The sequence below is a fragment of the Lutjanus erythropterus genome, chromosome 17 (assembly GCF_056507025.1).
Source record: "Lutjanus erythropterus isolate fLutEry1 chromosome 17, fLutEry1.hap2, whole genome shotgun sequence".
In the NCBI taxonomy this organism is placed as follows: Eukaryota; Metazoa; Chordata; class Actinopteri; order Lutjaniformes; family Lutjanidae; genus Lutjanus; species Lutjanus erythropterus.
Genome location: NC_139333.1, coordinates 22,048,048 through 22,060,726, shown reverse-complemented (window position 1 = coordinate 22,060,726; position 12,679 = coordinate 22,048,048). Strand labels below are relative to the sequence as shown.

Sequence of the window (12,679 nt, the reverse complement as noted above, 5' to 3'; positions counted from 1 at the left end):
CATATTTTGTTTCTTTACACTGAATCTGCAAAGTAACTTGTGACTTAAGTTATTCATTTAGTGCAATTAAGTAAAAGGTATCAAGTAAAAAGTTACCTCTGAAACATAGCACAAGGAAGCAGGAAAATGGAAATACTCAAGTAAAGTACAAGTACCTCAAAACGGTACAGTACTAGAGTAAATGTACTCACAACCACTGCCAGTATAAGAGTTATGAAAATCCCCTGTTCTCATTCAGCTTATTGCTTCTCAGTGATTTGCTGTTAATCCCAAAGATGTCAAGAATATTTTAACACAGCACTCAGATAAATAACAAATAACATTTTCAGAGCAAGTTTTTTACATCACACTGAATTGTTTTAAAATTATTTGTTACCTTTTTATTGAGAAAATGCTTCGATTTTGTTTAGATATAATATTACAGATTAATATATTTTATCAAAACTCTGAAACACTATTTTAGGTCATGCTTAATGAGCACATTTATAAACTGTTATAAACCAGTGGTGGAAAATAATGAAGTAAGGCTACATGATTAAGTGTACTTAAGTTTAATTTTGTTGTACTTGTACTTTACTTGAGTATTTCCATTTTCTGCTACTTTATGCTTCTACTACACATAATTTCAGAGGAGAATATTGTACTATTTACTCCACTACATTTATCTGAGAGCTTTAGTTACTTCTTACTTTTAAGATAAAACATTTGCTTAGTTTATAAAATATGATATATGATACATTCATGTTATTAAAATACCCAGTAGTTGATATTAGCTTAATTCTGGCCAGCTACAACATAAAATGCTTCTGTATGTAATAATAATCCATCGATATACTGTAACACTGACAGGGGTTATTCTGCTGCCTTGTGAGTACTTTGTAATGTAAATACATTTTTTGCTGCTAATACTTTTGAGCTTCTTCTTAATAACTTTAGTTATATGCAAATTCAGATTTGTAACTATGTGTGTGTTATAGAAAATGAAATAATGAATTGAATATTACAGTGAGAATGTAAGAATGGGCACAGTAACAGTCATATATTAAATAATTTTATTTATATAAAATACCAAAACATTTATTCGGCCTCAGATTGAACATAAAGTACGACATCACACACAGACTACACAGTGGACTCTGTGAGCTTTAAATAAAGTAGACATGAAGGTAAAGAAACTAAAAACATACAAACAGTCAGACAGGGAGGTAGGCTTCAGTGCGTATTGATTGTCTACAGCAGTGGACATCAAGGGGTTAAAAAAAAGACACATAATTATAGAAAATAAGGATGATTATCTCACTGACAGGTTTCAGTCTGTAAAGGTCCTCCCATGTGGGGGTCCTCTGGGTTTAAGTCCAGCAGGGGTCCACGGCTTGATGTCTGCTTAATGAGGTTGAGCTGAGTCATCTGGTGCGCACCATCCAGTGATGAAGATAAAAAATCAAAACTGTGGCTCTGATCTGCAGCAGGGGCCGTATTACAGAAACTTCCTCTCTGAGGTCTTAAGATAGGAGGAGGATTTTTCCCAATTTGCTATTACAGGAGCAAATCCTAACTTTAGGAACTTTACAATTTTATCTCAGTTTATATCAGGTTTTATCAGGTTAGGAAAACCTGAATACTGAATCCAACATTGCTTATCTACTTTTACATCTTTTACCTAGTGATGGATATACTTTTATCATCTCGTCAAGCTAAACAACTTTGTAACTGTTGGTTTTTATAATTAAAAATACTGAAACATTAATTTAGTAAAGGAGAGTGCACTAAAATGGCAGTTCTATCCGGCATTCATCATGTACAACCAACAAAAGAGAACTCATATGGATTGAAAAAGTTACCATTAGCTAGCCAACACTTCCATTAGCTACTAATGAGCACTAACCTTAGCTACTGTTAGCTAACACTACTGTTAACGCCTTTTAGCGAACACTATCATTACCTAGTTAGTTAGCTGCTACTACTACAGGTGGAAAAGTTAAAGTTAGGCCAGCTTAACAGTTATCGTAAAGTTAGGAGAGTTTATTTAAGACTTTGCTAAGTTGTGCTTATGTGTTCCCTTAAGTTAACTGACGTAGGAACTGTTTATCTTTGGCTTTTTTCCTAAATCAGGTCCTAACCCTAAGACAGCGGACACGTCTCTGTCATATCTGGCATCAGTTCTTTAAAAGCAAAAAAAGAGCAGTCTTAAGGATTAAACAACTTAGCTAACACTACATCAGCCACTGTTAGGGAACACTACCGTTAGCTAGTTAGTATGATAGCTGGAAGGTGGAAAAGTGAAAGTTAGGACAATTAGTTAGGACAGTCTATTTAAGATTAAGTAAGAAGAACTTAAGAAGTTAGGATGCTTGTATATTTTGATAGGGACATTGACTTGGGAACTGTTTTTTCCACAATGGCTTTTTTCCCAAATCAGGTCAAAACCTTAAGATAGCAGACCCTTCTCTATCACTGCTGTTAGCTAACACTACTGTTAGCTAATACTACGGTTTGCTACTGTTAGCAAAATCTACTGTTAGCGAACACTACCATTAGCTAGATAGTAAGTTAGCAGCTACTACAGGTGTAAAGTTTGGACAGCTTGACAGTTATCCAAAAGTTAGGGGACTTTTCTTTAGGTTTTGGTAAGTTAGGACTTGAATTAAGAACTGTTCATCTGTAACAACTTTTTTCTTAAATCGGGTCCTAACCCTAATCACCGTGGTTACCAAATAGTTTAGAAAGAGGCTCCAAAAGAGGGAATTTCTGTAATTCAGACCCTGGTGATCAGTGAACCAGCAGCATCGACATAAAAGGAAATAAATTCTCAGGAAACAAAATGAATAAATCTTCATGTAACCAGCATTTACATCATCTGTTTGGTGGGCTGGTGTGACATTTAGGATGAAGCTGTTTTATGCCCTGAACATTTATTGCAAACCCTGACCGACCTCCTCTCTCCAGCAATCCATGACGGGGCACCACAGGCCCCTGAAAGTCCGTCTCATGGATTAAAAGTCTCAGACATCCAAATCAGAGTCACTGTCCGTTACTGAGAGAAGAGTCTCTCCGTCTGCGCGCTCTCCGCTCGCGTCTGGACTGCACTCTCCTCCGCTGAGTGAACGCACGCCATCTGGACACATCCTGTGGTGTTGCAACCTAAAAATAAAGACAATAATAGGAGTCATTCAAAGTGGGGCTGCAACTAACAACTATATTTCCATTACTGATTGATCTGTTGATTATTTTCTCAGTTAATTGATTAGTTGTTTGGTCTGTAAAATGTCGATCAGTGTTTCCCATAGGCGAAGATAACGTTCTCGACAATAACCGCAACCCAAAGATATTCAGTTTACTGTCAGAGAAATAAAGAAACCAGAAAAAATTAACCTTTGAGAAGCTGAAAACAAAAAAAAAATACTCCATTAAAATAGTTGGCATAATTTAATAGTTTAACTGATTCATTGTTGCAGCTCTGGTTAAAAGTGCACTGCAAAAAGAAGTTAAGTTCAAGTTTAATTAGTTGTATTTTACATCACTGAAAAGTGTCTTTCTCTAAATTTTGAGTTGCAAGTCAAACTAAAACTCTGAAGTTTTGCCGATCTATAATATTTTGTTGAGATAATTTACTTTTTGCCTTTGGATAAACTTGCATCTTTGAGGACCCCGCGCCCCCACAAAACGGTTGTAATTGAAAATATTAAATTAACCTTTATTAACTTTAAATTTAATGAGTTTACTCAACAATTTTTTAAACACGTGTTTTCTAAACTCAAAGACTCAAATATTTAAAAGAAGAGTCAATCTCTCAATAAAAAAGATTCCAAGTTTGTTTGTTTTTTAATAATAGCAACAACAACAAAAAAACTAAAATAAAGGTTCAAAATTGGCTAAAATCTTAGAAATTAAATCACTGTCAAAGACTAAAAACAAACAATCTCTCGTGTAAATGCGGTGAGCAATTTGGACCAATTCATTCTCGTTGTGTTTTCACCATCAGGGTGTTTGACCCGCACACTGACCCCGACACAAATTACAGAGGGAGAGAAATGAAGAAACATCGACCAGGTCAGACGGACGGAGCAGAGAAAACAAAAACCCACAAGCTGAATGGCACTTTTACGCATGAATGGCCCTTTTATGCACAAGAAGGGAGGCGAGTGGAGAAGAAATCGCCTCAACAAATGAGTGAAATTCAGTGAGCGATCAATAAAGAGACCGATTAGATTTTGGTTATATAAAGCTCACATGATTTTAGTACTATTTTGATAAGAAAAATAAAATCTAAATGTTTGTAAGCATTTATTGGCTTTATAAATGAGTGGAATCAACCAATCTTTTATCATGAACTTCTGAACATAAAAACACGAGTTCTTTTAAATCACAATGAGTTGAATGAATGTACTGTACAGAGTTCAATCAACTCATTAAATCAAGTTTCTAAAGAAACATGATCAGTATATAAACAAACTTCTAGCATGCACCTGAGATTAAACACTCTCCTCTATTTATACTTTGAATGAAACATCAAATGGAAACTTTCTGTCTCTACTCTAAAATGAATCATGGTGCTTGTGTTTCTTCACAGTAATGAAAACACTGAAAACCACATTGAAGATTATTATTGAATTTGCTTAAAATTAACTAAACTTAATAATAAAATGTAATAAATTCTGAGAGCAGTTTGTCTTTGTGCCAATTCTGCAAATTTTATCTGAATTGTCTGTAATGTTTGTCAGTGTGATTGAAAAGTTGTTGGTTCAACTTAATATCTAAAGATTAATGAACAGGTTTTCTAAACACAGGTGTCAATGATTCGATTTGACTTTTGATTTTAAGGCTGTAATCAATTTGATTTTTTGATTTGAAGTTTTTTTTTCAGCAGCGGCTATGCCATTGGTAGACTTGGTAAAGTCATCAGTAAAACTCAGCAGATTATCAGTTTTATGCCCTGACAACTGACAGAGGGACACGGCGGGATTGGAGAGAAAAAATATATTGTGAGATTTGCAGATTCGGCCTTTGAGTTTCGTTATTGAAGCTGAAAGCTCATTTCAACTGATTTTCAATTTCATGCTGAATTTATGACAACCCTGTTTCACAAATAACTGAATAAATATGTTTTGAATCATCAGAAAATTACTTCAACTTGTTTTTTCAGACTGGTCAGCTTGAAATTTCATGGCAACCTGGACACTAACTTTAGAACAAATAGTTGTTGTTTTTTTGTTTGTTTGTTTGTTTGTTTGTTTTACAGTGTAATAGTTACTACTTGGAATCCTTATAACTCAATGGACAACATGTTTCAAGTCAAAGTCACTGACCTGTTTTTGTTTTTAATCATTAAAAAAATAACTCAACTTATCTTTTCAAATTTAGTTAACTTAGAATTATAAGGCAGCCCAGGCACTAACTTTTAGGTAAAACAAAACGGTTTGTTTCCCACAAGTTGCCTGCTGAGAGACTCATTGGACAAGATACTTCAGAAGTCACTGACCTGTTTTTGGCGGCAGCTGCCCGGTCTCTCTGTCTCCGGTTCTTGAACCAGTTCCCCACTTGAGTCGGTGTGAGCCCGGTTGCGTGCGCCAGCTCCCGCTTCTTCCCGGGGTTCGGGTACGGGTCCTGCAGGTACCACTCTCTCAGCAGCCCTCGTGTGCGCTCCTTGAAGCAGTGCGTCTTCTGCTCTCCGTCCCAGATGGTTCTCGGTAACGGGAACTTCTTCCTCACACGGTACTTGTCCACCGGTCCGAGTGGCCGTCCCCGGAGCTTTTCTGCCTCCCGGTAGTGCGCCTCCAGCCACATCGCCTGTAGTTTACCGTGCGAGGCGCGCGTAAAGCGGTGCGTCTCCAGGATGTGGTACAGCTCACGGAAACTCCCGGAGTGGTACGCCACCACGGCCCGAGCCCGCTGCACCGATTCGTGCTCGGAGATGGAGTCACGGCCGTCTGCGGTCACCGGGAGGGACCAGAGGAAGCGGGCCAGCCGCTCGATGTCCCCGGTCTCCTCCAGAGTCTCGCACACGCTGGCGATCTGCGCCGCGGAGAAGCAGAGTCCAGGGAGAGCCAGGGGAGGACAAGCGGAGGGAGGGTCCTCCGGGGACCGGGACCGGGGCAGGACAGGGGGCCCATCCGCGAAGTGGGGCAGGAGGAGACGGGAGGCTGAGAAGAAGTCGAGCGGAGATCTGAACACCATCTGGAGGACAGAGTGAAACCACAGAGGAGACGGAGCGTGTCTGACAGAAATCTGCTGAAGTCTGACTCTTTAGCTCACCTGGGAGTCAGGGAGGGACCCTCAGTCTGACTCCTGATTGGACACCCTGGAGCTGATGCGAGGTTGCCATGGCAGCCCTGTCAATCAAACAGAGGATTTATCTCCGTCCTTTTGAGCGCAGGCTGGACACACAAAGTCCCTCTGAAGTGCCTTTCTATTGTGACCCATTTCAACAAACAAGAAACAGTTTGGCCAAAAGAACAAAAAGATTAACTTAAGGTCCACTTACCAAAACAGATTTAACACGAGTGGAATTAAAGTAAAGACATATTAGGCAGTATAGAAAATAAAATATTCGTCAAGGGGCTCAGTAAAGACCTTTTATAAAGTATAGAATCCCTTTCTTAACTTTATTTAAGAAAAAATTTGCTGCTGTTCCAAAAAGAAGAAGTCACAGTTAGCCATGCTTGTGAGCAGTTTTTGATTTTACTGTCTTTACAAATAGACCAATGTGTCTGACCGCCAAACATTTTTTCAACTTGTCTTTTTCTTTATTTATTTAGGATTATTTGGGCTTTACTTTTGTTGTGCTTTTTTAATTGTTTCTACATTGTGTTTCGTGTCTCCTGCCTTCTTTGTACACAACATGCCATCATCATCAACAACAACAAAAACAACAACATGAGTCATAAACAGGACATATTAGGCAGCAAATTGAAAGCTGATCTAAAATAACACCGGTAAGCAGAAAACATGACACATTAATTAATGTTTGATCAGAACAGTCTTAGTTCATTAGGTTCTGTGTGATCCAGAAGCCTCCAGATAGACAGAGACACATAACGGAGCCTCTGTTGAATCATCAAGGAAAAAAATAACTTAAAGATATCCACATGACTCCAGAGTTGGGGAGTAATTAAAGTAGAAGTTCAACTACATTTTGCTGTAACTTGCAGGTAGTTCAACCACATTCATATCAGCATTATAATTCAAGTAATTAAATTACTTTTTCTGCTATGTTTTGTGTAGTTAAATGCTGAAACAACAACTAATTTTGGGCCATTAAAGGAAAGTAATTATTATTTTTTATTTTACCATTGCTTCTCCACTGACTGATGGACCTTGTAATTGAAACCCAAGCTGACATTCCTTGTTGCACTTGCCCATTAATAGTGCAGTATTTTATTTATTTATTTATGTACCTGTGAACAAGTAAACTTTTTTTTTGTAATAAAGTCAACTGACATGTTTTGCTTCTTGAGATTTTATAGATGTGAAACCACATGTACATTTTCAATATGATCTTTTTCTTTTTCAAACTACTTTTTTTCTGAGTAGCTTTAGTTACCAAACTAGATTTCTCCCTCGGTTAGCTTTGCTGTACTTCATTTTCTTTCAGCGTGATTAATCGGCAGCTTTGAAAGCTTTCAAAGTCGCTTCACCAACATGACTCTGTTTCATCTGCATATTATTTCAGTTAAGCAAATATTATCTGGTTGTATTTTGGAAATATAGAATGAACAGTGCAAGTGTAACTATATTTTAATTTGAAAATTAATGCTAGCACACTGATTTATTACGTGTCATTGTTGTTGTTTATAATGTACGATTATTTTGTTCCACTTTATTATTTAGTTATTAATTTTTTGGGGGTATTCTTTATATTTATTTGCTTAATTGCTGTCCTAGTTCAATCCTATTAAGCACTTCCTGTTAACACTATCTTAATTTAATATAATTTGATTTTATTAAAAGTGGTGTAAAAACATTTGTTTTTATTACTGAGTTGTGTGCTAGGGTTTTTTTTTTTAAATTAAAAACTGTTTAATGCTGTTTCATCTTTTTCTTTTCTTTTAAAAAAAAACAAGATTTCATTAAGTTTTCTCAGTAAAGGCTAAACTATAAACTTTCCATTTCAACAAAACAAAAATCCACACTTTTAACAAAAAAATAAAGCAAGACATCCAACAACTGACATTTACTTCACATAATCACACAAGCAACTTTTTATTTTTATTATTTAATAGTGTCAATATTAGTAAACATGCATATACATAACTTTAATATATATTTTTTTATTGAGTACCTCCATCTTTTATCCTTCACTGAATCAAAACTTCAACAACAGTATGATCCTTTAGATTCTGACGACAATGAAACTAGATTCAAGTACAAAACTTGATTTCATGTACTCGGTTTTCTCTACACCATCATGACCAATAAATCAGTGAAGTGATCAGATGTGAAAAACCTCAGACAGGAAAAAAGTAATTATGACTCATAAAAGGTAATAGATATGAATCTGCTGATGTGTCATATCTAAAAACAAAATAGTGGAAAAAGAGGAAAAAAACAAATTGTACTGACATCTTTTTGTGTTATCAGCTAAGTCTCATAACCTCCGTGGTTCTGCCAGTAAGCTGCTTGCACCATTCATAGCAGTAATGTGGACGGTGTGATTGGAAATCTCACCCGGACTTGAAAGCGTATGTTTCCCTAAGTGGTCTCCCGCCACTCTAATCACTTTCTAATCACTTTTCTATTCTCTAATATCCATAAGTTCAGAGATAAGCTGTGCTCCAGCTCCATTCTGTTAGCTTGGATTAGCATTGGACCCATACAACCTGCTAACATTAGTCTAATAGAGCAGCATATTCAATCAGCATTAACACATTTTGGCTGCCCTGGGCCATATGCTTTGAAGTGTGGCACCCTCCATGCACAGTTCGTGTGTGTGTGCAAAATATGAATAAAAAGTTGATATTTTTGGCTCCAACAAACAAAAGAACTTGCTCCAAAACAGAAAAAACACTTTTATACCTTTTTCATGCACCATGTCATTGTATGTTGACACACACACGCTCTTCCAAGTGTGAGCTCCGGTGCAGATGTGTTGGGCATGAAAAAAGGGGGTCACCCAGCTTAAAAGGGTTAATGCCAATTACCCCGACAGACAGATGTCCCTCCCTGCATGGTGGTGTGAGGAGATGTTGTGTGCCAGTTTTTCACCCCAGACTACTGGTGGTTCCTGCTTGTCGTGGTAATCTCTTCTTCCTTTATTAAAGCAAAACAAATAAGCTTCATAACTATTTGAATATATAATGATAAAGTTTATTTATATAGCACTTTTCAGAATCGGCAATTACAAAAGCCCAAACATGAAATAAAAAAATAAAGTGAACACTGAAAAACTGGTAAAAGAGGAATATTAGCTATACCGCCTTGTCCAGACGAATATAATATTTATGAAAGGTATTAAATTAATTTTTCAGCAAAATTCACCAAGTTGATATGTCTGACTTTAGTGAACAATTTTTGGTGAGAAACAGTGTCGCTGACCTTTGACCTTTTGGACATAAAATGTCATCACCTCGTCAGTTTACCACATTAGACATTTGTGTGAAATTATGGCTTAATCAGTGTATGAAACCTTGAGTTACAGCCAGAAACATGTTTACTAAGGTCACCATGACCTTTGGACGTACCAAATTTGAAGAAACTCCTCCCAGGTGTTCCTGCAATACCATGTTCACAAGAATGGGGTCCCAGTGTCCTTGAACTTTGATTTGTCCACCAAAAGCCAATCAGTCCAAGTTTGAAGAAATTATATCTAGGTGTTCCTGAGATATTGCTTTCACAAGAAGCACAGACATGTCACTGTGACTCTGAACTTTGACATTTGTCCACCAAAATCTAATCAGTACATCCCCGAGTCCAAGTGGACATTCGTGCCAAATTTGAAGAAATTTGATTGGGGCGTTCTTGGGATATCGAGTTCACAAGAATGGGACAGATGGACTTAAAAATGACTGATAAAGTGCAAATATATGACAGAAATACAAACTGTAAAGCAATTCAATGAAAGTAAGTTCCAATAATTGTTTAAATCAAGGTTTAAGGTTCTGACAAAGACCTAAAGTGGATAGCCAGATGGATGGATTATGTATGGATAGATGATAGATAGATGGGTGGGTGGATGGATACATTACCCAAAATGCAACCAGACCACCAACAGTTCTGTTGGAGATTCAGGTGTGTTCTGCTAGTAGCAGCTAATGCAGCCTGTCTGTTGGGAGTCCAACAATTACAAGAGTGAAAAGTTAAATTGGTGAGTCAGTTATTCAGAAGAAAACAAACACTGTAGCCCGACAGTACAACTCCACAGACAAACAAAGTTGAATAAAAGTGATCTAAAAGGTTTTTGCAGGCATATTTTGCAGCCAAGAAAGGCGTTTCAGTGTCAGATAAGTTTCTGTTTCTCTTCCTCCCACACATTCATTCATATCGAGCAGCTCATTCTGCTCTACTTGAGATACTTGAGTCTGCAGAGGATTGCAGCATCTTTCTTTCTCCGCGTGTGTTTTAACTGCAGAACAATGGACAAACACACACAACAGACTTTGAGCGACAGTCATGGCCAGGGCTCCTCCAAGTTGAAAAGACATTCCCCCAAATGACGCAGGAAGGACATGCCAAACACACTCGATGGAGACATACTCGAGGTGTGTGTGTGTTATGGGGCGAGTGTGTCATAATGGTGACAATTAAGGTAATTCAGCTACATCTCCTTTCAGAGACGGGACAATTATTGGGCAGGAGGAGGGAAAAGCAGCAGCTAAAAGTGGGTGGATGACACTTCCAGGGTGGCTGGAGGAACACAGTGAGGATACGAAGTGAATCGCTTCTGCATCTCCTTATCCCCCGCAAACAAAAGCCCTGGTCCTAATTAACCCCTCCACTGACCTCCACAACTTAACAGTGACCCTTTAAGCCCTGAAACTTTAACCCCCTCACCCCGTCTCATTGGGAGAGGCCGTTTAACCCCCCCCCAACTCCCTGCAAAGCCTCCTCCTCGTTAAGCCACTAATCACTTCCTGAGTCTTTGTTGTGCTTTTGTGCTCTTACAGGGCTCCAAGAGAGATTGGTGCACAATGGTACCCAAAAAACAGGAAGGAGGGGGGCAAATTATGGCAGACGGTGAAGGATGAAAATTAAGATGTGGAGAGAGTGGAAGGACAGAGCTTTTTAATACGTACTAACCTGATGCAAAACATTCAGTGTCGGTTTATTGAGTTTTAATGAATGAATTCAGTGGCAGATAAGTAATCCACAACAATTATGATGATCAATATATCACTTAAAAGAACAATTCAGCATATCGGGAAATACTTATTCACTTTTGTGCTGAGAATCAGACAAGAAGACAGACCTCACTCTCATGTCTGTACACTAAATATATAGATACAGTCAGGAAACAATTAGCCTAGCGTAACATAAAAATGACAGAAAAGGGGTAACAACTAGCCTGATTTTATCTGAAAAACATCTTCTGTCCATCACTCATTAACATAAGATACAAAAAACTGTGTAAAACTGTGAGGTTGTGGTTTTATAAGGGGTTGTGTGTAGGCTGGATCAGGCTAGCTAAATAGGAAGCTACAGCCAGGGGATGGTTAGCATAAAGAGTGGGAACATCTGCTCTTTCCAACAAATAATCAGCAGTAAAACCACAACTTCACAGTTTTACACTTAGTTGTTTGTGTTTTGTTAATTAGTGAGTTTTAGAGGTGCTAGCCAGGCTAGCTGTTTCCCCCTGCTTCCAGTCTTTGTGCAAGGCTAAGCTAACCGTGTCCCAGTGGCTTCACATTTAGCGCACAGATCTTCTCATCTAACCGTTGGCAAGAAAATGAAAGTGGATTTCCCCACAAGGAAGGGGTAAACTGTGAAAGAGTGAGATGGGGGAAAATTAAGATGTGGAAAGTGTGGGAGGACAGAAGTTTTTGTAGCTGCCTACATATTAACCTGATTCTTAACTTTCAGAGTGTCGGTTAATCAATGGGTTTGTTCAAGAAAATGATGATGATCAATAATTTGGAATAATAATTCAACAATTGACACAAGTCTAATAGCTGCTAACTTGTTTATATTTGTGTTATTAGCAGCCCGGGTGCTAATTTGCCTTTTTCAGCATGTAGGTTGCTATCTTGGAGGTTATTGTTGTTGCCAGGGGGCACAGAAAAGATAGATAGCAGATGCCGCGATGCTGACGGAAACCATGCAGCCAGTGGCAGACTTGTACTTGCACTGTGCATCCGGTGAGTCAAACTACAACTTCACAGTTTTACATATTGCTTTTTAAAATGTATTTTATGGTAACTGGTGAGCTTTAGAGGTGCTGGTAGGCAGATTTTGTTTCCATCAGACAGGGCAAAGCTAGCTGTTTACCCTTCTTCCAGTCTTCATGCTAGGCTAAGCTAACCGTCTCCTGGCTGTGGCTTCAAATTGAGCACACAGACACAAGAGTGGTATCTGTTTTCTTGTCTAAAACTCAAAGAGAAAAAGAAAGTGTATTTCCCAAAATGCTCTACTATTCCTTTGACTCATTAATGAGAGAAGATGCTGGTTCCAGCTACTCAAATATAAAAGATAAAAGCTTTGTAATATTTTTTGGTTTGGGAATGTTGGTCAGGTAAATCGAGCAAATGTC

At 38.0% G+C, this 12,679-nt stretch overlaps 1 protein-coding gene across 1 annotated transcript; it reads right to left on the bottom strand.

The window, feature by feature from the left end:
• Window positions 1-2,328: 2,328 nt before the first annotated feature.
• six3b (SIX homeobox 3b) lies at window positions 2,329-6,304 on the bottom strand. Its single transcript, XM_084741225.1, has 2 exons — window positions 5,480-6,304; window positions 2,329-3,141 (listed from the first exon to the last, which is right to left on the bottom strand). Exons 1-2 carry the CDS (start codon window positions 6,172-6,174, stop codon window positions 3,003-3,005), a joined length of 834 nt encoding a protein of 277 aa, XP_084597351.1. The 5' UTR covers window positions 6,175-6,304; the 3' UTR covers window positions 2,329-3,002.
• Window positions 6,305-12,679: the final 6,375 nt, after the last annotated feature.

Bases quoted from the DNA above. Each gene is read 5' to 3' on its own strand.
- six3b (XM_084741225.1), bottom strand. From the start codon at position 6,174: ATGGTGTTCAGATCTCCGCTCGACTTCTTCTCAGCCTCCCGTCTCCTC. The intron at 3,142-5,479 runs GTCAGTGACTTC...CTTTATTTTTAG, and splicing joins GCAGCTGCCGCCAAAAACAG to GTTGCAACACCACAGGATGT.